At 49.5% G+C, this 21,138-nt stretch overlaps 1 protein-coding gene across 2 annotated transcripts in view; it reads left to right on the top strand.

Annotated features, from left to right (window-relative positions):
- Positions 1–21,138, top strand: part of LDLR (low density lipoprotein receptor) — a 37,102-nt gene that overhangs the window by 11,600 nt on the left and 4,364 nt on the right. The window contains exons 3-15 of one of the 2 annotated variants that reach the window (XM_082380212.1): positions 805–927; positions 3,886–4,272; positions 6,438–6,560; positions 8,525–8,647; positions 9,899–10,018; positions 10,476–10,601; positions 12,261–12,432; positions 12,519–12,746; positions 15,725–15,843; positions 16,145–16,284; positions 17,693–17,834; positions 17,945–18,097; positions 18,940–19,059. In XM_082380212.1, coding sequence (XP_082236338.1) covers positions 805–927; positions 3,886–4,272; positions 6,438–6,560; positions 8,525–8,647; positions 9,899–10,018; positions 10,476–10,601; positions 12,261–12,432; positions 12,519–12,746; positions 15,725–15,843; positions 16,145–16,284; positions 17,693–17,834; positions 17,945–18,097; positions 18,940–19,059 — 2,076 coding nt within the window. The remainder of the gene's footprint in view (positions 1–804; positions 928–3,885; positions 4,273–6,437; positions 6,561–8,524; positions 8,648–9,898; positions 10,019–10,475; positions 10,602–12,260; positions 12,433–12,518; positions 12,747–15,724; positions 15,844–16,144; positions 16,285–17,692; positions 17,835–17,944; positions 18,098–18,939; positions 19,060–21,138) is intronic. The other variant, XM_082380213.1, reaches the window with a different exon arrangement.

The raw sequence follows: 21,138 nt of genomic DNA, 5'->3' as shown, positions 1-21,138 counted from the left end.
ATTAACAACAAGGTCCTACTGTATAGCACAGGGAACTATATTTAATATCCTGTGATAAACTGTAATGGAGAAGAATATATATATATATATGAATCACTTTGCTGTACACCTGAAACTAACACAACATTGTAAATCAACTATACTTCAATTTTTTTTTTAAATTAATTTATTTATTTATATTTTTATTTTTGGCTGTGCTGGGTCTTCGCTGCTGCACGTGGGCCCCCCCTAGCTGCGGCGAGCAGGGGCCACTCTTCTTGGCGGTGCACGGGCTTCTCATTGCAGCGGCCTCTCCTGTTGCGGAGCACAGGCTCTAGGTGCGCGGGCTTCAGTAGTTGCGGCACGTGGGCCCAGTAGTTGTGGCCCGCGGGCTCCAGAGTACAGGCTCAGTAGTTGTGGCACACAGGCCTAGCTGCTCCGCGGCACGTGGGATCCTCCCGGACCAGGGCTCGAACCTGTGTCCCCAGCATTGGCAGGCGGACTCCCAACCACTGCGCCACCAGGGAAGTCCTACTTCAATTTTTAAAAAGCCAAAAAAATTTAAAAATTAAAAAAAGTAAAGTTCAGTAGCATTAATACATTCACAATGCTGTACAACCACCACCTCGATCTCATTCCAAAACCTTTGCAGCACCTAGCTTCTAATTTTTACCAAGCTCCATTAAATGTCCTTCATTTTGACCCAGAAAAGTGGGCTCGGCGCCCCCTGTCAGAAAACTCTGGGTATTTCCCTTGCAAAGCTTGGACTGGCGAGGCGGGTTGGTCTTCCCTCTGGGTTAAGGCTCAATCCTTTTTCTCCCATAGTGTCTGTCACCTGCAAGACGGGGGACTTCAGCTGTGGGGGCCATGTCAACCGCTGCATTCCTGAGTCCTGGAGATGCGACGGCCAGCTGGACTGCGAGAACGGCTCAGACGAGGAAAGCTGTCGTAAGTGGGGTCACTGGCCTGGTGGCCCGTGGGTCCTGGCCTTGTCCAAGTGACCCGACCGGGTTCCTGGCTGAGGTCGGAGTTTGTTCCCCAAGCTGAGGGTTCTGTGAAGAAACAGGCCGAGAGTCTTGGAGGGGAAGGCACTTTGCAGCTGGTTCTGTCTTGGCTCTTTGATTTTATTCATTATTTATAATTTCATTTTCAATTGCATAGGTTTTTTTTTTTTAACAAAATAAGGCTCTTTAAAAAAAAAAGAACAAAAAACCCTGGGGAAAATTTAAATAACTGAGATCACATCAAATATTCAAGTTCACAAAATATGAAAACCCTTAAGAGAGTCTTAAAAAAAACTAAAAAGGAGGAGTTCCCTGGTGGCCAGGTGGTTAGGATTCCGGGCTTTCACTGCCATGGCCAGGGTTCAATCCCCGGTCGGGGAACTGAGATCCCACAAGCCATAAGACCCAAAAAGTGAGTGTTTGCTTACATTTACCTTAGAAATGCACGTCTAACCTTGGTTAGTGGTCATCTGATGAAACAGCTCCCTGGGGAACATTTTAATAAATTTTATTTATTTATTTATTTATTTTTGCCTGAGTTGGGTCTTCGTTGCTGGGCGCAGGCTTTCTCTAGTTGCGGCGAGTGGGGGCTACTGTTCGTTGCGGAGTGTGGGCTTCTCATTGCGGTGGCTTCTCTTGTTGCAGAGCACAGGCTCTAGGCACGCGGGCTTCCATTGTTGTGGCTTGCAGGCTCTAGAGCGCAGGCTCAGTGGTTGTGGTGCACAGGCTTAGTTGCTCCGCGGCATGTGGGATCTTCCCAGACCAGGGCTCGAACCCATTGTCCCCTGCAATGGCAGGCGGATTCTTAACCACTGCACCACCATGGAAGTCCCTGTGGAAAATTTTTAAATAAAATGGATTGGTGCCCTTTTCCAGGCATTCTATTTTTCTTCCAGCTTTATTGAGATACAGTGGACATGTAACATTGTATAAGTTTAGTGTCTGATGTGATGATCTGATACATGTATATATTGTGAAATGATTACAACAATAGGGTTAGTTAACACTTCCATTACTTCACATAATTACCAATTTTTTTTGGCTCTTTAATAATACCAGCAAAGCCAGGGGGTGCAGGAGGAATGAGTGAAACAGGTGGAGGAGATTAATAGGTACCAACTTCTGCTGTAAAATAAATGTCACAGGGATGTAATGCACAGCATGGGGAATATAGTCAATAATATATATATATTTTTAATTAATTAATTAATTAATTTATTTATTGGCTGCGTTGGGTCTTCGTTGCTGTGCGCGGGCTTTCTCTAGTTGCATTGAGTGGGGGCTACTCTTTGTTGCAGTGCGCTGGCTTCTCATTGCAGTGACTTCTCTTGTGGAGCATAGGCTCTAGGCGTGCGGGCTTCAGTAGTTGTGGCATGTGGGCTCACTAGTTGTGGCTCCCAGGATCTAGAGCGCAGGCTCAGTAGTTGTGGCGCACAGGCTTAGTTGCTCCGCAGCATGTGGGATCTTCCCAGACCAGGGATCGAACCCGTGTCCCCTGCACTGGCAGGCGGATTCTTAACCACTGCGCCACCAGGGAAGTCCAGTCAATAATATTGTAATAACTTTGTAGGGTGACACATGGTAACTAGACTTATATGATGTTTTTTGTTTGTTTGTTTTTTCCTTCAGTCACACTATGGGGCTTACAGTATCTCAGTTCCCCGACCATGGATTGAACCCGGGCCACAGCAGTGAAAGCCCGGAACCCTAACTACAAGGCCACCAGGGAACTCCCTAGACTTACAGCAGTGATCATTTTGCACCGTCTAAAAATACTGAATCAGGACTTCCCTGGCGGTACAGTGGTTAAGACTCCTCGCTTCTGCTGCACAGGGCGCATGTTTGATCCCTGGTCGGGGAACTAGGATTCCTCATGCTGCGCGGCGTGGCCAAAAAAATAAATAAATAAAAAATAAAAATAAAAATACTGAATCACTGTCTTGTACACCTGAAACTAATATAGTATTGTAAGTCAATTATACTTTAATTAAAAAATCCAATGTCATTATAAATAAAAATAATCAAATAATAGTAACAGCAAACTTTTTTGCCAACCTTTTTTTTAAATTATTGAAGTATAGTTAATTTACAATGTTGTGTTAGTTTCAGGTGTGCAGCAAAGCGACTCAATTACACACACATATATTATATATTCTTATACATATATTCTTTTTCATATTCTTTTCCATTATAGTTTATTATATGATATTGACTATATTCCCTGTGCACACTTTTTTTTGACTGCGTTGGGACTTAGTTGAGGCATGCAGGATCTTTGTTGAAGCACGTGGGATCTTTCGTTTCCTCGCTGGGGCTTCTTTCTCTGTAGTTGTAGGGCACAGGCTTCTCTTTAGTTGTGGCGTGTGGGTTTTCTCTCTCTGCTTGTGGCACGTAGACTCCAGAGTGCGTGGGATCCGTAGTTTGTGGCACACAGGCTCTCTAGTTGAGGCTCACGAGCTCAGTAGTTGTGGTGCGGGGGTTTAGTTGCCCCCGCCCCGGCTTGAGGGATCTCAGTTCCCTGACCAGTGATTGAACCTGCATCTCCTGCATTGGTAGGTGGGTTCTTTACCACTAGACCACCAGGGAAGTCCCCCGTGCAAAGTCATACTGCTTCCCATGTGCCCAGCCCAACGTGAGAACTTTACACCCCAAGTCCTCAGCAACGCCTTAAGACACAAACAGATGAGGGAACTGAGGCACAGAGGGGGCCCAGGAGCTGGGCATTCTTCCGGCCAGGGCAGTGGTTCCGTGTTCAGGGTTCCTGACCACTGCCTCGAGCTCCTGACCACTGAGCTCTGGCCTCTCCTCGGCTCAGTGTCCCCATCTGTGCGATGGGCTGGTGTCGGGATGTGGTGGGAGGCTCCCCGCTGACCGGGCTGTCGTCTCCTGTCCGTCCCCGCAGCCCCCAAGACGTGCTCCCAGGACGAGTTCCGCTGCAATGACGGCAAGTGCATCGCCCCGAAGTTCGTCTGCGACTCGGACCTGGACTGCTTAGACGGCTCAGACGAGGTGTCCTGCCCCGTGCCCACCTGCGGCCCTGCCAGCTTCCAGTGCAACAGCACCACTTGCATCCCCGAGCTCTGGGCCTGCGACGGCGACCCCGACTGCGAAGACGGCTCGGACGAGTGGCCGCAGCACTGTGGGGACCCCCAGCCGTCGGTCCCCGCATGGGACAACAACCCCTGCTCAGCTCTCGAGTTCCACTGCCGCAGCGGCGAATGCATCCACTCCAGCTGGCACTGCGACCACGACCCCGACTGCAAGGACAAGTCTGACGAGGAGAACTGTGGTAGGAGCGCCGCACGGGTCCCCTCATCTGTCCCCGGGCTCCCCCAAGTCAGGGGCAGGGGCAGTGCCTTTAGGTGGTTGAATGGTTTCGCATCACATAGCAAAGTCGGTCCCGTTTCATGTTTCTTTCAGTCTTTCCAGTCACATGGAGGACAAGCTATCCTCCGAAGAGCGCTCAGTCTGGAACACTTATTTAATTAATCTCTTTTGCCCAGGGGAGCAAACCACAATCTGCAGTATAATTTGGGTCCAGAAAGGATCCTGGGCTCCGGGCCTGGCTGGTGTCGTCCGTGCTGTGTGACCCTTGGCCAGGGACTTAACCTCACTGTGCTGTGGTCTCCTCCCCTGCAGATGGGGCAACAGCGTCGGCCTTTGCGGGCCTCGGTTAGAATCCAGTGCCATCCGATCGAACTTGCTGTGATGCTGCCCAGTGCACAAGTGCTGGCCAGTGTGGCTGGTGCCACTGAAAGATGGAATTCTTAGGTTGATTTCATTTTAACTCATTGAAACTTAAATAGCCACACGTGGTTAGTGACGACTGTGATGGAGACGTGGCCCCGAGTCAGTGCTCCCTGAATCAGGGCCGTTCTTGCACGGCTAGTAGGTCGTTTTCGTCCTTCTGTTTCTTTGGCATCTTTGCCCACGTGCACAGTGTTCAGAGTTGCAATTGCTGTATAGGTGTAATTAGACTTTTTATTTTTTTATTATTATTTTTTCCCTTTTCTTTTTGGCCGCCCCACATGGCATGCGGGATCTTAGTCCCCGACCAGGGATCGAACCTGCGCCCCCTGCATTTGAAGCGTGGAGTCTCAACCACTGGACTGCTAGGGAAGTCCCGTAATTAGACTTTTTAAAATGTCACCTTTTAAAAACGATTGAAGGGCCTTCCAGCGTGCGGAGTCTAGTGCACCTGGCCGGGTTCAGTCCCTGGCCAGGGAACTAGATCCCGCATGCCGCAACTAAAGACCCCACGTGTTGCAATGAAGATCCCGCATAATCCCACCCGCGGCAACGAAGATCCCACGTGCCACAACTAAGACCCGGCGCAGTCAAAAAATAAATAAAACAAAACAAAACAGTTGAAGACTGTATGTGATCGATCGGTTCTAAAACTGAACACCCTGGCAGTCCAGTGGTTAGGACTCCGCTCTTTCACTGCCAAGGGCTGGGGTTCAGTCCCTGGTTGGGGAACTGAGATCCCACAAGCCCCACGGCGAGGCCAAAAATAAAAAATAAATAAGTAAATAAACAAATAAAACTGAACACAAACTCATTTAATCCCCATGACTTGTGAGAGCATGCTTCCCTCATTCTTTACAGATGAGGAAACTGAGGCACAGAAAGGCGGGGTAACCCTCTGAGGACACACACCTGTGAACCCGAACCATCCCTGATCACCCCACCATGTTAACTCTCATCAGAGAGCATGTTTCGCGAGAGTTATGTTCAGCTGTATTTTTTTCCTTAATGCAAAGATAGACACAGGGGTTAAAAATAGGATCATTCTAAATACACAAAGCAAAACAAAAAATAGGATCATTCTCCTCTTTTACCTAGGTCACAGCAGAGCAAGTATCCACTTGAAAATAACGAGCTCCAGACATTTGCATATTTTTAAAAAGGTGGATGGGGAGGATCATTCTGCCCATAGATTTATCATCTTTTTTCACTGACCTCCTGAAATCGAATTTTCAAATTGTAAACATTTTTATAGTGAAATGTAACCCATGGGAAAGTGCAGAAAACATAAGCTTAGAGCTTAATGAATTAGGGTAAAGCGAAAACCTGTTGGAGGTCAAGGTCTGGACCATGGTTAGAATGACCCTATTCTAGTCATCACGTGTGTCCGCCAAGATTTCATTGTAATGGCCTTTTTAGGTAGTGTCAACTCAAACATGTTTTACGTTTGCAGTGTGAATCATTTGAAGGGCTGTATGATACTCAGTGGTATTGATATGATTTATCATAACTTACCTGGCTGGGCCTCTGTCTGGGTTGGGACCACATCACTGCTTTTCTGCAGAGAATGGCCTGTTGGGTCTGCCAGCTTTTTAATGAATTTCCTGCATACGAGGACAGACTGGAGAGAAGTCTAAGAAAACGGTTGTGTCAGGGTGCTTTCCTGCCCGCTTTCTTATTTTCCACACCTGGCTCTGTCTTTCCCAGCCGTGGCCACCTGCCGGCCTGACGAGTTCCAGTGCTCGGATGGGACCTGCATCCACGGCAGCCGGCAGTGCGACAGGGAGTATGATTGTAAGGACCTGAGCGACGAGCTGGGCTGCATCAATGGTAAGCTCTGCCCCGCCAGGGTCCCAGGCCATGGGGAGATGTGGCGGGACGAGCATGGTGCATCCCAGACAAGGGAGGAGCCTCCTGTGTGTCCTTGGGCAAGTTACTTGACCTCTCTGAGCCTCACTTCCACTTATCTGCCAAATGGGCAAAATGAAAGCACCTACTTGAGAACTGTGAGATTTAATGCGGTTGGAGTGTACAGAGCTCATGTCCCTGAGCTCAGAGTTACATGCACAGTACAATTCCATGTAAAGCACTTTGCTGAATTTACAACATAGCAGTTCCGCTCCTGGGAAACTTGCACTGGGAGAGAAGCTCTAGAACAGGCAGAGCAGCACTGTCCTAACAGCAAAACACTGGAAGCAACCCGAATGTTCATCAGCAGTAGAATTAATTTAAATATTTATTTATTTATTTATTTATTTATTTATTTATTTATTTATTTATTTATTTATTATGGCTGCGTTGGGTCTTCGTTGCTGTGTGCGGGCTTTCTCTAGTTGCAGCCAGCGGGGGCTACTCTTTGTTGCGGTGCGCAGGCTTCTCATTACGGAGGCTTCTCTTGTTGCAGAGCATGGGCTCTAGGCGTACTGGCTTCTGTAGTTGTGGCACACGGGCTCAGTAGTTGCGGCTCACGGGTTCTAGAGCACAAGCTCAGTAGCTGTGGCTCGCAGGCTTAGTTGCTCCACAGCATGTGGGATCTTCCCAGACCAGAGATTGAACCCGTGTTCCCTGCATTGGCAGGTGGATTCTTAACCACTGCGCCACCAGGGAAGTCCCAACATATTTTTTTAATTGTGGTAAAATACCTATAACATAAAATTTACCATCTTAACCATTTTTAAGGGTCAAGTTCAGTAGTGCTAAGTAACCATCACCACGATCCATTGCCAGAACTCTTTTCATCTTCCCAAATTGAAACTCTGTCCCCGTGAAACACTCACTCCCCATCCCCCTCCCCCAGCCCCTGGCACCCACCATTCTACTTTCTGTCTCTATGAATTTGACTCCTCTAGGGACCTCATGTAAGTGGAATCACACAGTATTTGTCTTTGTGTGACTGGCTTATTTCACTGAGCATGATGTCTTCAATGTACATCCATGTTGTAGCAGGTGTTAGAATTTCCTCCCTTTTTAAGGCTGAATAACATTCTATTGTGTGGATGGACCACATTTTGTTTATCCAGTTATCTGTGGATGGATACTTGGGTTGCTTCCACCCCTTGGCTGTTGTGAGTAGTGCTGCTGTGAACAGGGGTATATGGAAATAATTTTAAACGGCACACAGTGGAATACCATACAGCTGAGAAAATGAGGCTACAGCCCTTGTCTTCAGCCCAGGCAAACCTCATAACCTTGGGGTTGGGAGCAAGAAGGAAGTTGCAGGAATTTACTGGGTACAGTTATTATATCATACTCAAAAACAAGCAAAATTCAACAATATGTGTTCATTCATACATGTTTGATATAATGATTAATGAAAAAATAAGGAAATGGTAAACCCATAATTAAAGACTATCATTACCTCTGGGGGTAGCAGAGAGTAGGGGGGCGGGATGGCAAAGACCACTATAATAGTCTCCGTCAGGGCCCAATGGTACAGGCCAGATAGTAAGTATTTTCAGCTTTGTGGGCCATAGTCTCAATTACAACTACTGGACTCTGCTATTATAGCGTAAAATCCACCACTGACGGTATGTAAATGAATGGGCAGGGCTGTGTGCCAATAAAACTTTATTTAAACCAACAGGCAGTGGGCCAGAGTTTCCCAGCCCCTGCTCTTGGTGACATTCTAATTCTTAAGCTGAGTGGAGGCTTCACAGGTGTTCAATAATTATTCTGTTTTATTACCAAATACGTTTGCATCTATTCTTGCGTGAATAAGCTATCATATTAATAAAAAGCACCAAGTGGGCTCCTGCTGCCCAGAAGCACCTGATCCTCCTCTGTGGCTCTCATAGTGACTCTGTGTGAGGGACCCAACAAGTTCAAGTGCCAAAGCGGCGAGTGCATCTCCCTGGACAAAGTGTGCAACTCAGTCAGGGACTGCCGGGACTGGTCGGATGAACCCCTCAAGGAGTGCGGTGAGCCCCGGGGTGCGGGCAGCTGGCAGAGCAGGGGTGGGACCCAGACGTGGGTGCTGCAGTGCTGCGAGGGGCTGGCCCACCCAGGCCCACAAGTGCTGTGGGGCGAGACAGATGGGGTGGGGGGTGCTGGGGATAAGTGGATTGGCTTCTAAGCCTTAGTTTTCCCAGTTGTAAAATGGGACAGTAACTGCTCCCACATCCTAGGGCTGCTGGGGATCAAATGATGCAATGCATGTAGTTTTAGCAGTGCTGTGACCCATATTTTGGACTTTATAGGCCATAAGGTCTGTGTCACAGCTCTTCAACTTGGCCATTGTAGCAGAAAAGCAGCCATACAAATGCATACACGTGCATATGAATGCTTGGGGCCGTGCTCCAAGGAAACTTTTATTATGGACACAGAAACTTGAATTTCATAGAACTTTTTCATGAAATACCATTTTGCTTTCGATTCTTATTTTTCTTTTCAACTATTTTTAAATGTAAAAACCCTTCTTAGCTGTGTAAGAGCAGGTGGAGGGCTGGCTTTGGCCCATGCCTGGTATAGAGGGTAAGAACATAGATTCTGGAGCTGAGTGCCCTGGGTTCGAGTCCAGCGCTGTGATCTTGGGCAGGTCATTTAACCTGGCCGTGCCTCAGTTTCTTTCCCCAGCTGTAGTTCCCTTGCCTTTAGGGTTGTAGGGAGGATTAAATGGGTTAATATATGTAACTGTAGGAAGTCGTATGTGGCTTTTATTTTTTATAATTAAAAAAATTGTAATTATGGTTAAAAAAAAAAACATAAAATTTACCATCTTAACCATTTTTAGTGAAGTTCAGTAGTGTTTTAAGTACATTCACGTTGTTGTGCAACCATCACCACCATCCTCCATCTCCGGAACTATTTCATCTTGCAGAACTGAGACTCTGTCCCCGTTAAACACTAACTCCCCCTCCCCCTCCCCCAGCCTCTGCACCTACCATCCTACCTTCTGTCCCTATGAATTTGACTCCAGTAGGGGCCTCGAGGTGGAATAGTGCAGTATTTGTCCTTCTATACCTGGCTTATTTCACTCATTGTAACATCCTCGTGGTTCATCCATGGCGTCCCACGTGACAGTGGCTGAGTGCTCTTAGGAGTCATGGCGCTTCTGCAGCTGCACAGTCATTGTGGTGATTATAATGATGACGGCGAAATAGCACAGGGTGGCGGGAGACGGGCGGCTGGAGGCCAGAGAGTGACCGGTCCCCATCCCCCACCTGGCACAGGGACCAACGAGTGTCTGGACAACAAGGGCGGCTGCTCCCACATCTGCAACGACCTCAAGATCGGCTATGAGTGCCTGTGTCCTGAGGGTTTCCGGCTGGTGGACAAGCACAGATGTGAAGGTGATTCCCGAGCCCCGGCCCTTCCCCTGGACATGGGGAAGGTCAAGCCCTCAGCCTCAGTTTTCCCATCCATTAAGTGGGCGTGGGCGCCGTCCCCTCTGCACAGGGCTGGTAGGAGGCCAGGTGCACGGGTCAACTGTCGCTGGCTTGGCTCTCAGAGAGCACTTGCTTCTGGCCTTTGGGGATTAATAATTAAGAAAGAAATCTCAGCTGACGCAGCTTGGCCCTGCTGGCTGTGCCCTGAGGTGAACGGTGAGGTCGGGGTCACTGTTAGAGGTGACACTTGGCTGTTTCGAAGATTTTGTTGGTCAGAGTCCCCGGCCCTGGAGGTCTTCCCCAGAGGGGATGACCTGTCCCCCATTTGCCACTGGGATGCACGGCCTTTGGTCAGAGCCCATGGCTCCATCTGCGCCCCGTGGGGAAGATGCCCCAAATCTCTCTGTGTCCCATTCCGCAGATATCGATGAGTGTCAGGACCCCGACGCCTGCAGCCAGCTCTGCGTGAACCTCGAGGGCAGCTACAAGTGCCAGTGTGAGGAGGGCTTCCAGCTGGAGCCCCTCACCAAGGCCTGCAAGGCCGTGGGTGAGTGCAGGGAGGCGGCGGGAGGGGGAGCGAACATGGTGGGGAATTTTATCATCTGAACTTTGCACCGACTGCAATGACCCTGGGGTAGACCATCTGCTCCTGAGACCTCTGGTGGGTGAACACCACAGCCTAGTTAGGAATTGGGCTAGGGAGCTGCCCACACCTGTCCGGCTTCTCTGAAGATGCAGATCAATCCCGTGGGGGATGGTTTGTAGCCCCCAGTCCCATGACGGGCTTCAGGGCACAAGAAATGGAAAGCCATGGCCTGAATAGCCTGCACCCCTCCAGTAAATCCATTGAAAAGAGACCAAAATATAATTGCTCATAATGAAACAAAACAGTAGAAATCACTGAGTTCTACCTGACGTTTAGGTTAGAACTGCACCATGCACTAATTCTTAGAATCACCTAAATCAAGGGATCCCATGGTTTTGGAGGCGTAGCTGTCCTGGTGAAGTTGACAGGTCACCCAAACATTCTTTGTCTTCTGTCGTGTTCTGCTCTTGCAGTGTGATTCCAAATGAGGGCCAGTTTTGCAGAAATATTTTAGAGCTGTTTCCCCTAGGGCCTGTCAGTCGTCATCCCTCTGACGGCTCCCTGGCTTCCCTCTGTCACATCCCCGTGCGTGAAGCCCTCCAGGATTTGAGATTTCATTTTCATCCCATTCTGTAGGGTCAGGTCCCTACAGATGCCATCCCAGCTGGAATGGTGTCGTTGGAAGGGCTATTCTGAGGGGGGTCAGTTGTAGAAGGCTCGGTGTGTTGGTGGATATTGATGTCATGGATATAGCACAGCCCCCAGAGTCAAAGTGACCCAGGTTCGAATCCCAGCTCTGCCACCCACTAGCTGTGTGACCTTGGGCAAGTCACTTCCCCTCTCTGAGCCTTAATCCCCTTATCTGTACAGGGAGTTGACAACAGCCCCTGCCTCTTAGGAGTGTGAGGGTCAATGAGAGAAAACGGTAGGAAAAGCACTAAGCAGAATTCCCCAACATTAGGAATCACTCTGTTTACATTTGCCGTTATCATTTCTTCATCTTTATGTTCTTCTATGTAAAATGCTGGGGCCCAGGTGTTTTCAGATGTAGGTTTTACTATTATTCAGCTATGGTGAGGCCAACAGACCAGGAGATGACTGCCACTGAAAAGACAGTTTGTTGCTCACAGATCCCAAGAGGAGGGGACATAGCACACTAAGGGGGGGCCACCCGGGGAAGCAGCAGGAGTGGTCAGAAGGCAGAAGGAGTGAGGGGAAAACCGGGGGTGGGGGAGAGCCTTTATTGTGGTTTCTGTGGGAAGGAACAGGCGAGTCTGAATAATTTCAGTGGTCTCTGGGGACTAGATGCTGGCCCTTGTTGTCTGGCACCTGTCCCTGGGGTGACTAGGGAAGGTGGATAGTGGGCAAGAGTGTGAGACCCCAATAAAGGATGTGGCGGGGTGTGGACTGGTTAGTTTGCATTTGAAGTGAGTCATTTTCCATGTCGAGGAATCGGGAAGCCCTGGGAGGGCCATCCCTCCCCGATCCACAGCAGAACCACTGTGTTAATACCCCAGGCAGGCGTCCTGGTGTCTCCCCTGATTCAGTCAGACCCTGCAGGGTGACAGTGGGGGCCGGGGTCCCTTTCACTCTCCTGAACTCCCCTTCCTGGCTCCCCAGGCACCATCGCCTACCTCTTCTTCACCAACCGCCACGAAGTGAGGAAGATGACTCTGGACCGCAGCGAGTACGCCAGCCTCATCCCCAACCTGAAGAACGTGGTCGCCCTGGACACGGAGGTGGCCAGCAACAGAATCTACTGGTCTGACCTGTCCCAGAAGAAGATCTACAGGTGAGCCTGGGCCCCGCCCCATGCAGCCCCGGTCCCTGAGTGGACTGAGGGCCCCTGGAGCTGACACTCTTCTCCTCTCCCCTCAGCGCCCAGATCAACAGAGCCCCCAGCTTCTCTTCCTACGACACTGTCATCAGCGAGGATCTCCAGGCCCCCGACGGGCTGGCAGTGGATTGGATCCACAGCAACATATACTGGACGGACTCCATCCTGGGCACCGTGTCAGTGGCCGACACCAAGGGTGTGAAGAGGAAGACGCTCTTCCAAGAGGAAGGCTCCAAGCCACGGGCCATCGTGGTGGATCCCGTCCACGGGTGGGTATTCCCAGGGCCGGGGGCACGAAGAACACGGGTGGGGTTCATGAACCGATTAGGGCTCCAGGTATGGGGAGGTTCGTGCTGAGGTAGACCAGACTGAGCTGGGTGCGGGCTATCCCGAACCCCAGGATGCTCTCGATGTCAGAAAAGAACAGGGCCCAGAATGTGGGCCTCCCCACCCATCCTATGGGGGCCCTGGGGGTCGATGCCCCACCATGTCTGCTGTGTCACCTGAGGTGGAATCAGACCCTGAAAAGCCCTGCCCTATGGAATAGAATCCAAAATCAGAAATTAAATACTGATTTAAATTGATATTAGAGGGACTTCCCTGGACGGTCCAGTGTTTGGGATTCCGTGCTTCCACTGCAGGGGCCGTGGGTTCAATCCCTGGTAGGGGAACTAAGATCCCAGTGCCGGGAGGTGCGGCAAAAAAAAAAAATTTATATTAGAAATGAACACTGGTTAGAAGTTAGAAATTTAAATTCCGATGTAGTATTATACGGCAGAGTATCCTACACTAAGACAGGATTGCAGAGATGTTTAAAAACGCTCTGGGACAGTGTTAGCCGACTGACAGTTTTCAGGAGCGGAGTGAAGATCACTGCCCGTGGATCACCCTTCTAGGGGTCTGCAGGCCCCGTGGCTGACTCAGCAGCTCCAGTGTCCCCAGGGACCCGTGTCCCCTGGCGGAAAGCCTCTGTCCTCTGTCCCACATACCCTGCACCTGTAGCACACACCAGCTGCCCCAGTACATCATGTGTGGCATTTCACAACCCCAGGATGGGCAGGATTTCTGGCTGCAATAACTGGAGAAAAGGGAGCATTGGGCCTCAGGGAGAAAATGTTGGCAAAGGCGCACTTGGCTGTCCTTGCATGGTGTCCGTGGCTCAGAACGGACAGACCACCCTTGGGGTGAAGGTGGGCGTGTCAGGTCCTCATCAATCAAGACTAATGCTCTCATTTGGTGGAGGGTCACCCAGTCCACCCTACTTCCAGCAGAGAGGGACACCCTCGCAGACACCCTCCACTTATTATTATTACTATTTATTTTTAAATATTTATTTATTTGGCTGTGCCAGGTCTTAGTTGCAGCACGCGGACTTCTTAGTTGCGGCATGCATGTGGGATCTAGTTCCCCGACCAGGGATTGAACCCGGGCCCCCTGCATTGGGAGCAGGGAGTCTTACCCACTGGACCACCAGGGAAGTCCCACACGCTCCACTTAGATGCGTGTTGTGTGCTCTGCTATTGATTGATTGATTGATTGATTGATTGCCTCACTGCATGGCTTGTGGGATCGTAGTTCCCTCAACCAGGGGTCAAACCCATGCCTGGAAGCTCAGAGTCTTAACCACTGGACCGCCAGGGAGTCCCCAAGTGCTCTGCTTTTGTGTTTCTTCCCCCCCCCAATAGCATGGAATTCTCTCCCCGACCTGGCTCTTTCATTTGGCCTGTGGGTTTCCTTCCCTGCCAACCCGATGGGCCATGATTTATTTAAACTGCTCTCCAGCCCCTGGAAATTTAGGTTTTTACCCCCCTGCCTCATACAAAGTAGCCATGAATACCTTTGAAGGCCTTTGAAGGTGAGTTGCTGCAGTTTATCTGCAGGATGACATTCTAGAATTTGGATTACTAGGTCTGAGGGTACATACATGGACATAGCCTCAAATTGTCCTTCCAAGCAAACATTGTGATACTGACCCTCCCGCCAGAAGTGCACCCTAGGACCCGTTTCCCCACACTCTCACCAAAGGGTTTTCCATCTTTGTAATCATGATGGGGAGGGTGTATTCCAGGGTAGTTTTAATTTGTATTAGGTCACTTGCGAGTTAGCCTGAGCATCTCTTCAGCTGTTTAAAAGCCCTTGGAGGGACTTCCCTGGCGGTCCAGTGGTTAAGACTCCGAGCTGCCACTGCAGTGGGCACAGGTTAGATCCCTGGTCGGGGATCCTGCATGCTGCAGGATATGGCAAGAATAAAAAAATAAATAGAATAAGATAAATTAAGATTTAAAAAAGAAAGAAAGAAAGAAAGAAAGAAAATAAAAGCCCTTGGAGATCCACTTGTAAGTATGGGTCCAAAAGAATCGAAAGTAGGCACAGAAACAGATGTTTGTACACCCGTGTTCTTAGCAGCATGACTCACAGCAGCCAAGTGTCCACCTGCAGAGGATTAGATGAACAACATGTGGTGTACGCACACAGTGAAACTTCATTCAGCCTTAAAAAGGAAATCTGACACCTGCTACAACATGGATGAACCTTAAGGACATTACGCTTAGTGAAATAAGCCAGTCACAAAAGGATAAATACTGTATGATTCCACTTATACGAGGTCCCTAGAGGAGTCAGATCCATGGAGACAGAAAGTAGGAGAGTGGGTGTCAGGGGCTGGAGGAGATGGGTGGGGAGTCAGTGTTAAATGGGGACAGAGTTTCAGTTTGGGGAGAAAAGAAAGTTCTAGAGATGGATGGTGGTGATGGCTACACAGCAGTGTGAATGTACTTAATGCCACTGAATTGTATACTTAAAAATGGTTAAATGCTAAATTTTATGTTCTGTGTGTTTTACCACAATTTAAAAAATCTCTTTGTGTGTTTGTGTGTGTGTGTGTGTATATATATATATACATACATACACATATGTATTTAAAAAGCCAAAAAATTACCCCCCCCCCCAAAAAATTTATAAAAGCCCTTAGAAAGCAGTGTTCAGGGTGCAGATTCCAGGGCCCCAGTCCCAACATTTGAATGAAAACCTCCCTTTGTTCTCAAAGGTCGCCCAAATCCTGCCAGGTCTCACCAGGTGTGGGCCTTGAGGGCAGCAAGGTCAGGGAAGCAGAAAGAACCCATCCAGGGTCTCCCCAGAACCGACTGGGAGTCCTGGCCTGGCTGCTTCAGGGGCAAGCAGCTCTTCTGGGTGGGCAGAGCCTCCCTCCCTGATGTCCTCCTGTCTGTCCTTCCCGCTGTCCCACCAGCTTCATGTACTGGACGGACTGGGGAACCCCCGCCAAGATCAAGAAGGGGGGCCTGAATGGCGTGGACGTTTACTCGCTGGTGACGGAGGACATCCAGTGGCCCAATGGCATCACCCTGGGTATGTTGGTGGCACATTGGTCCTGGGGGGTCAGGCACAGTCTGGAAGAGAGGAAATGGCCACGGGCCTCCCTGAGATTTTATAACCTGAAACTCACCTCCCATTCCACCACATACCTGCATGCGGTTCAGGCTCACACGTTGGGGTGGAGATGGGGGCGGGGTCTGAAGTGCTTTTCTGGGCGCGTCTCTGCTGGGTCCTTGGGGGTCTCCCACCTGTGGGGAGCAGGGTGCCCAAGCCCCAAGCATTGCCCCCCGCATCACGTGTGACCACTCCTTGTCCCCCCCATCTTGGATTCTAGATCTTTCCAGCGGCCGCCTGTACTGGGTCGACTCCAAGCTGCACTCCATCTCCAGCATTGATGTCACCGGGGGCAACCGGAAGACCGTGCTGGAGGACGAGAAGAAGCTGGCGCACCCCTTCTCCTTGGCCATCTTTGAGGTGGGGGCCGGGGGCAAGCGGGAATTCACGGTCAAGCGCTGCTGACTGAGCATCACTTACATACAAGGCGCGAGCGCTCCTGCTAACAGGTCCACACACATCGTGTAGTCGTTCAAGCCCAGACCAGATCAGAAAACTGCCGGTGACCATGAAGAGGTCTTAGACCAGGAATTAGGGATTTCCCTGGCAGTCCAGTGGTTAGGACTTAGCGCTTCCACTGCAGGGGACCCGGCTTCCATCCCTGGACGGGGAACTAAGATCCCTACAAGCCGTGAGTCAAGGCCAAAACAAAAGGATGCTGCTCAACACCCTACAAGAGAAGGGGGGGGCCACCGCGAAGGCGTATATGGCCCTAAATAGCACCCCAGTGGGGAAACTCTGCTCTAAAGAATGTTGCTGTACATTTGACCCTTGAACAACGTGGGGTTTGGGGTGCTGACGCTTCACACAGTTGAAAATCTGAGTATAACTTAGAGTCGGTCCTCCATATCCAGGGTTTGTTGGTATCTGTAGTTCCACATCCGTGGATTCAACCAGCTGGGAATCGTGTATTTACTATTGAAAAAAATCCACGCAGTTCAAATGCATGTTGTTCAAGGGTCAACTGTATTCGTAAACCCATGTTCAAGCAGCACGATCCACAAAAGCCGAGAGTTGGAAGCAACCCAAGTGTCCATCAATGGATGACCGGATAAACACAGTGTGGTCCATCCATCCAATGACATATTATTCAGCCTTAAAAAGGAAGGAGATTTTGACCCCTGCTATAACATGGATGAACCTTGGGGACATTATGCTCAGTGAAATAAGCCAGGCACAAAAAGACAAACACTGTACGATTCCACTCATTTGAGTCCCTAGAGGAGTCAGATTCATAGAGACAGAAAGTAGAATGGTGGGCGCCAGGGGCTGGGGGAGGGGGATGGGGAGTGAGTGTTTCATGGGGACAGAGTTTTAATTTGGGAAGAGGAAAAAGTTTTAGAAATGGATGGTGACACAACAATGTGAATATACTTAATGCCACAGAACTGGACACTTAAAGATGGTTAAGATGGTAAATTTTACATAATGTGTATTTTACACAATTATTATTATTATTATTATTATTATTATTATTATTATTATTATCATTTTGCCACGCTGCTCGGCATGTGAGATCTTAGTTCCCTGATCATGGATCGAACCTACGTCCCCTGCACTGGAAGCGTGCAGTCTTAACCACTGGACTGCCAGGGAAGTCCCCAAAAATTAAAAATTTTTTAAAGAAAAAGAAAAAAGAAATGATGCTACCACCCAGCATTGCTTGTTCCCCAGAGAACCCCAATAACTTCAAGGGGTGTGGAGACAGTGGTCTGTGTCCCAGCCCCATGGTTGATGGGATCTGTCGTCTTCCTTAACGCCCATGTAGGATAAAGTATTTTGGACGGATATTGTCAATGAAGCCATTTTCAGTGCCAACCGCCTCACGGGCTCGGACATTAATTTGATGGCAGAAAACCTGCTGTCTCCAGAGGACATCGTCCTTTTCCACAACCTCACGCAGCCGAGAGGTAAAGATGGGATGGCCACCCCCACCTCCACGTCCCTGCCGGCACTCTGGAATTTTCTAGAAAGTTTCTGACCTCGTTCTCACCCTGCCTCCCTGCCTTTTCCGCCGCAGGGGTGAACTGGTGTGAGAGGACTGCCCTCCGCAACGGTGGCTGCCAGTACCTGTGTCTGCCAGCCCCGCAGATCAACCCCCACTCGCCCAGGTTCACCTGTGCCTGCCCTGACGGCACACTGCTGGCCAAGGACATGAGAAGCTGCCTTGCAGGTGGGGGCACCAGTCTGCCTTCTGCCACCCTTGCGGGTCGGCCCAGCAGCCGGACCTTCCTGACCCTCACTTTGCTCATCCATCAAATGGGAGAGCGAGGCCCCAGGAGGCCCTTGTAAGGCCTTTTTCAAATGCTGGGCGCATCAGCACTGTGCCTGGCAGGGAGATGGACTCAGTTCACCTGTAAGGTCTAGTTCTCTCTTTCCCAGACCTCTTGGGTGGGGGAGGGACTGATTTTATTTATTTATTTATTATAAATTTATTTATCTTGTTTATTTTTGGCTGCGTTGGGTCTCTGTTGTTGCACGCGGGCTTTCTCTAGTTGCGGCGAGCAGGGGCTACTCTTTATTGCGGTGCGCGGGCTTCTCATTGCGGTGGCTTCTCTTGTTGCGGAGCACAGGCTCCAGACGCGCAGGCTCAGCAGTTGTGGCGCACGGGCCCAGTTGCTCCACGGCATGTGGGATCTTCCCAGACCAGGGCTCGAACCCGTGTCCCCTGCATTGGCAGGCGGACTCTTAACGACTGCCTGTGCCACCAGGGAAGCCCGGGACTGATTTTAGATGCAGACACTGAGGGAGAAGGCGGCCCCCTTTTGATTCTCCTCATCCTCAGAGAAAGTCTCTATTTGGGGCCAGTGTGTCTGTAACACTTACGAATCTTCCTTTTGAAAAACAACGTGTAATATAATAACATAGACATTAGTGGGTTTGTATTTTCACTGCGTTTATCTTCAGTTATTTCTTTGTGGCCCGTGGCACTTGCTTCCTACCCGTTGTCATCAGCAGCGCAGCTATCAGCGGGGCTCAGGCTGCAGGGCACTCAGGAACTGTTTATTCTTTCAGAGACTGAACCTGCAGTGACCACCTGGAGGCCCTCCACGGTCAACTCGACAACTGTGGGGCCGAAGCGCACAGCCAGTCCTGAGCTCACCACGGCAGAGTCAGTGACGATGTCCCAACAAGGTAAAGGCTGGGGTCACCCTGGCCCCGGTTTATTGATATGAGCATGTTGGTGAAGAGACAGAGTGGATCTAGTCTTGGCTTCTTTTCTCACTGTCTCTGGCATGGCCTGTACATCTCTGAAGCCTCAGTTTCCCTACCTATAAAATGGAGCTAATAACAGTGCCCACCCACCTTCCTGGAATAGTGGGGATCACATGGGCTTTTTCAGGTGTCTGCCCAACAGGGCCAGGACTAGCATGAGGCAGGTCAGGCACTCCCTTGGGCAGCATCTAAAGGGTGCACAGGGACTTCCCTGGTGGTCCAGTGGGTAAGACTCTGAGCTCCCATTGCAGGGGGCCTGGGTTTGATCCCTGGTCAGGGAACTAGATCCTGCATCCCACAACTAAGAGTTCGCATGCCGCAACTAAAGACCCCCGCAGGCCACAACTAAAGAAAGACCCACCCCTGCATGCCACAACTAAAGATTTTGCATGCTGCAACTAAAAGATCCTGCATGTGGCAACGAAGATCCCGTGTGCCGCAACCAAGACCTGGCACAGCCAAATAAATAAATAAATAAATAAATAAATAAATAAATATATATTAAATTAATTAATTAATCAATTTAATTAATTAATTTATTTTTGGCTGTGTTGGGTCTTCGTTGCTGCGCGCGGGCTTTCTCTAGTTGCGGCGAGCGGGGGCTACTCTTCATTGCGGTGCGTGGGCTTCTCATTGCGGTGGCTTCTCTCATTGCGGAGCACAGGCTCTAGGCACGTGGGCTTCAGTAGTTGCGGCATGCAGGCTCAGTAGTTGTGGCCTAAGGGCTCTAGAGCACAGGCTCAGTAGTTGTGGCACATGAGCTTAGTTGCTCCGCGGCATGTGGGATCTTCCCGGACCAGGGATCGAACCCCTGTCCCCTGCATTGGCAGGCGGATCCTCAACCACTGCGCCACTGGGGAAGCCCTAAATAAATATTTTTAAAAAATAAGTAAATAAAGGGGGCACCAAAAACCCCAAGATTCAAATAATATTTTAATGCAGTATTTTTAAAAAAAATCGAATCCTCAAACTATGGTGTGTGGGGTCAGCCACCTGTTCTAGTAAATAAAGTTTGCTCGGAGCCAGGGTCTCAGTGAGGCAGGATCTTGCAAAGTGTATAGTCAGATCCTGTTTTCCTAAAAATTTTGCTATTTTGGTCACCATGAGGTATTGGCATTAATTTTTCTTTTCTTTTCTTTTCTTTTCTTTTCTTTTCTTTTCTTTTTTCTTGGCCATGCCGTGTGACTTGTGGAATCTTAGTTCCTCGACCAGGGATTGAACCCGGGCCCTCAGCAGTGAGAGCGCGTAATCCTGACCATTGGGCCGCCAGGGAATTCCCGTTGGCATTGATTTTGATTTTTAAAAACAATGCAGGGGCTTCCCTGGCGGTCGGAGATCTAAGATCCAGCATACCGCACGGTGTGGCCAAAACAGGAAAAAAACAAAAAAACAATGCATTATAATATTACTGGTTTACTGAGTTTTGGGGGGACCCCTTTAAATTTAGTGCCTGGGGCGAGTCCCTCTCTCTCCTCATCTTAGCCCGCCCTCAATGTCATGATCTACCTCCCTAGCTGGAGGAGGTGAGAGCTGGGTTCTCAGTGAATTGGAGCCCACCATTTGCTGCTTTGTCCAGCAGAGGGCGCCCGACCCTGTTTTTGAGCAGCCTGGAAACAGAGCTCAGACTTTTCTGGCTGGAAAAAAAAAAAAAAGGGCACATCAGCAAGTTTCAGACTTTTTTTTTTTTTCCCCCTCAGAGTAGCTGAATCCTTTGTTCAACCATAAAGGGATAAAACAGGAACTATATGGTTGAGGGAGGCCCAGAACCCTTCTCACTTGAAGGACCACTGCTTAAAAAACCATTTCACAGATGGGCCCGTCCAGGGCTTCTCGAATTTGGCAAAGGAGCCCTTTTAAGGGAAAAAATTTTCAAGGACACCGATGCTGCTGCCCTAAATTATTTTTGTGACAAGGTTTCTTAAATATGCGCAAATGTAAAACTGCATGTAAACTCTGTCCACAACATGTGTGACAGCTGATTGAATTAAAACCCAGAGG

The sequence above is a fragment of the Balaenoptera borealis genome (genome assembly GCF_965194805.1).
Source record: "Balaenoptera borealis genome assembly, chromosome: 2".
NCBI classification, from domain to species: domain Eukaryota; kingdom Metazoa; phylum Chordata; class Mammalia; order Artiodactyla; family Balaenopteridae; genus Balaenoptera; species Balaenoptera borealis.
The sequence above is the reverse complement of the archived record's forward strand: the minus strand, read 5'-3'. Positions and strand labels throughout refer to the sequence as shown.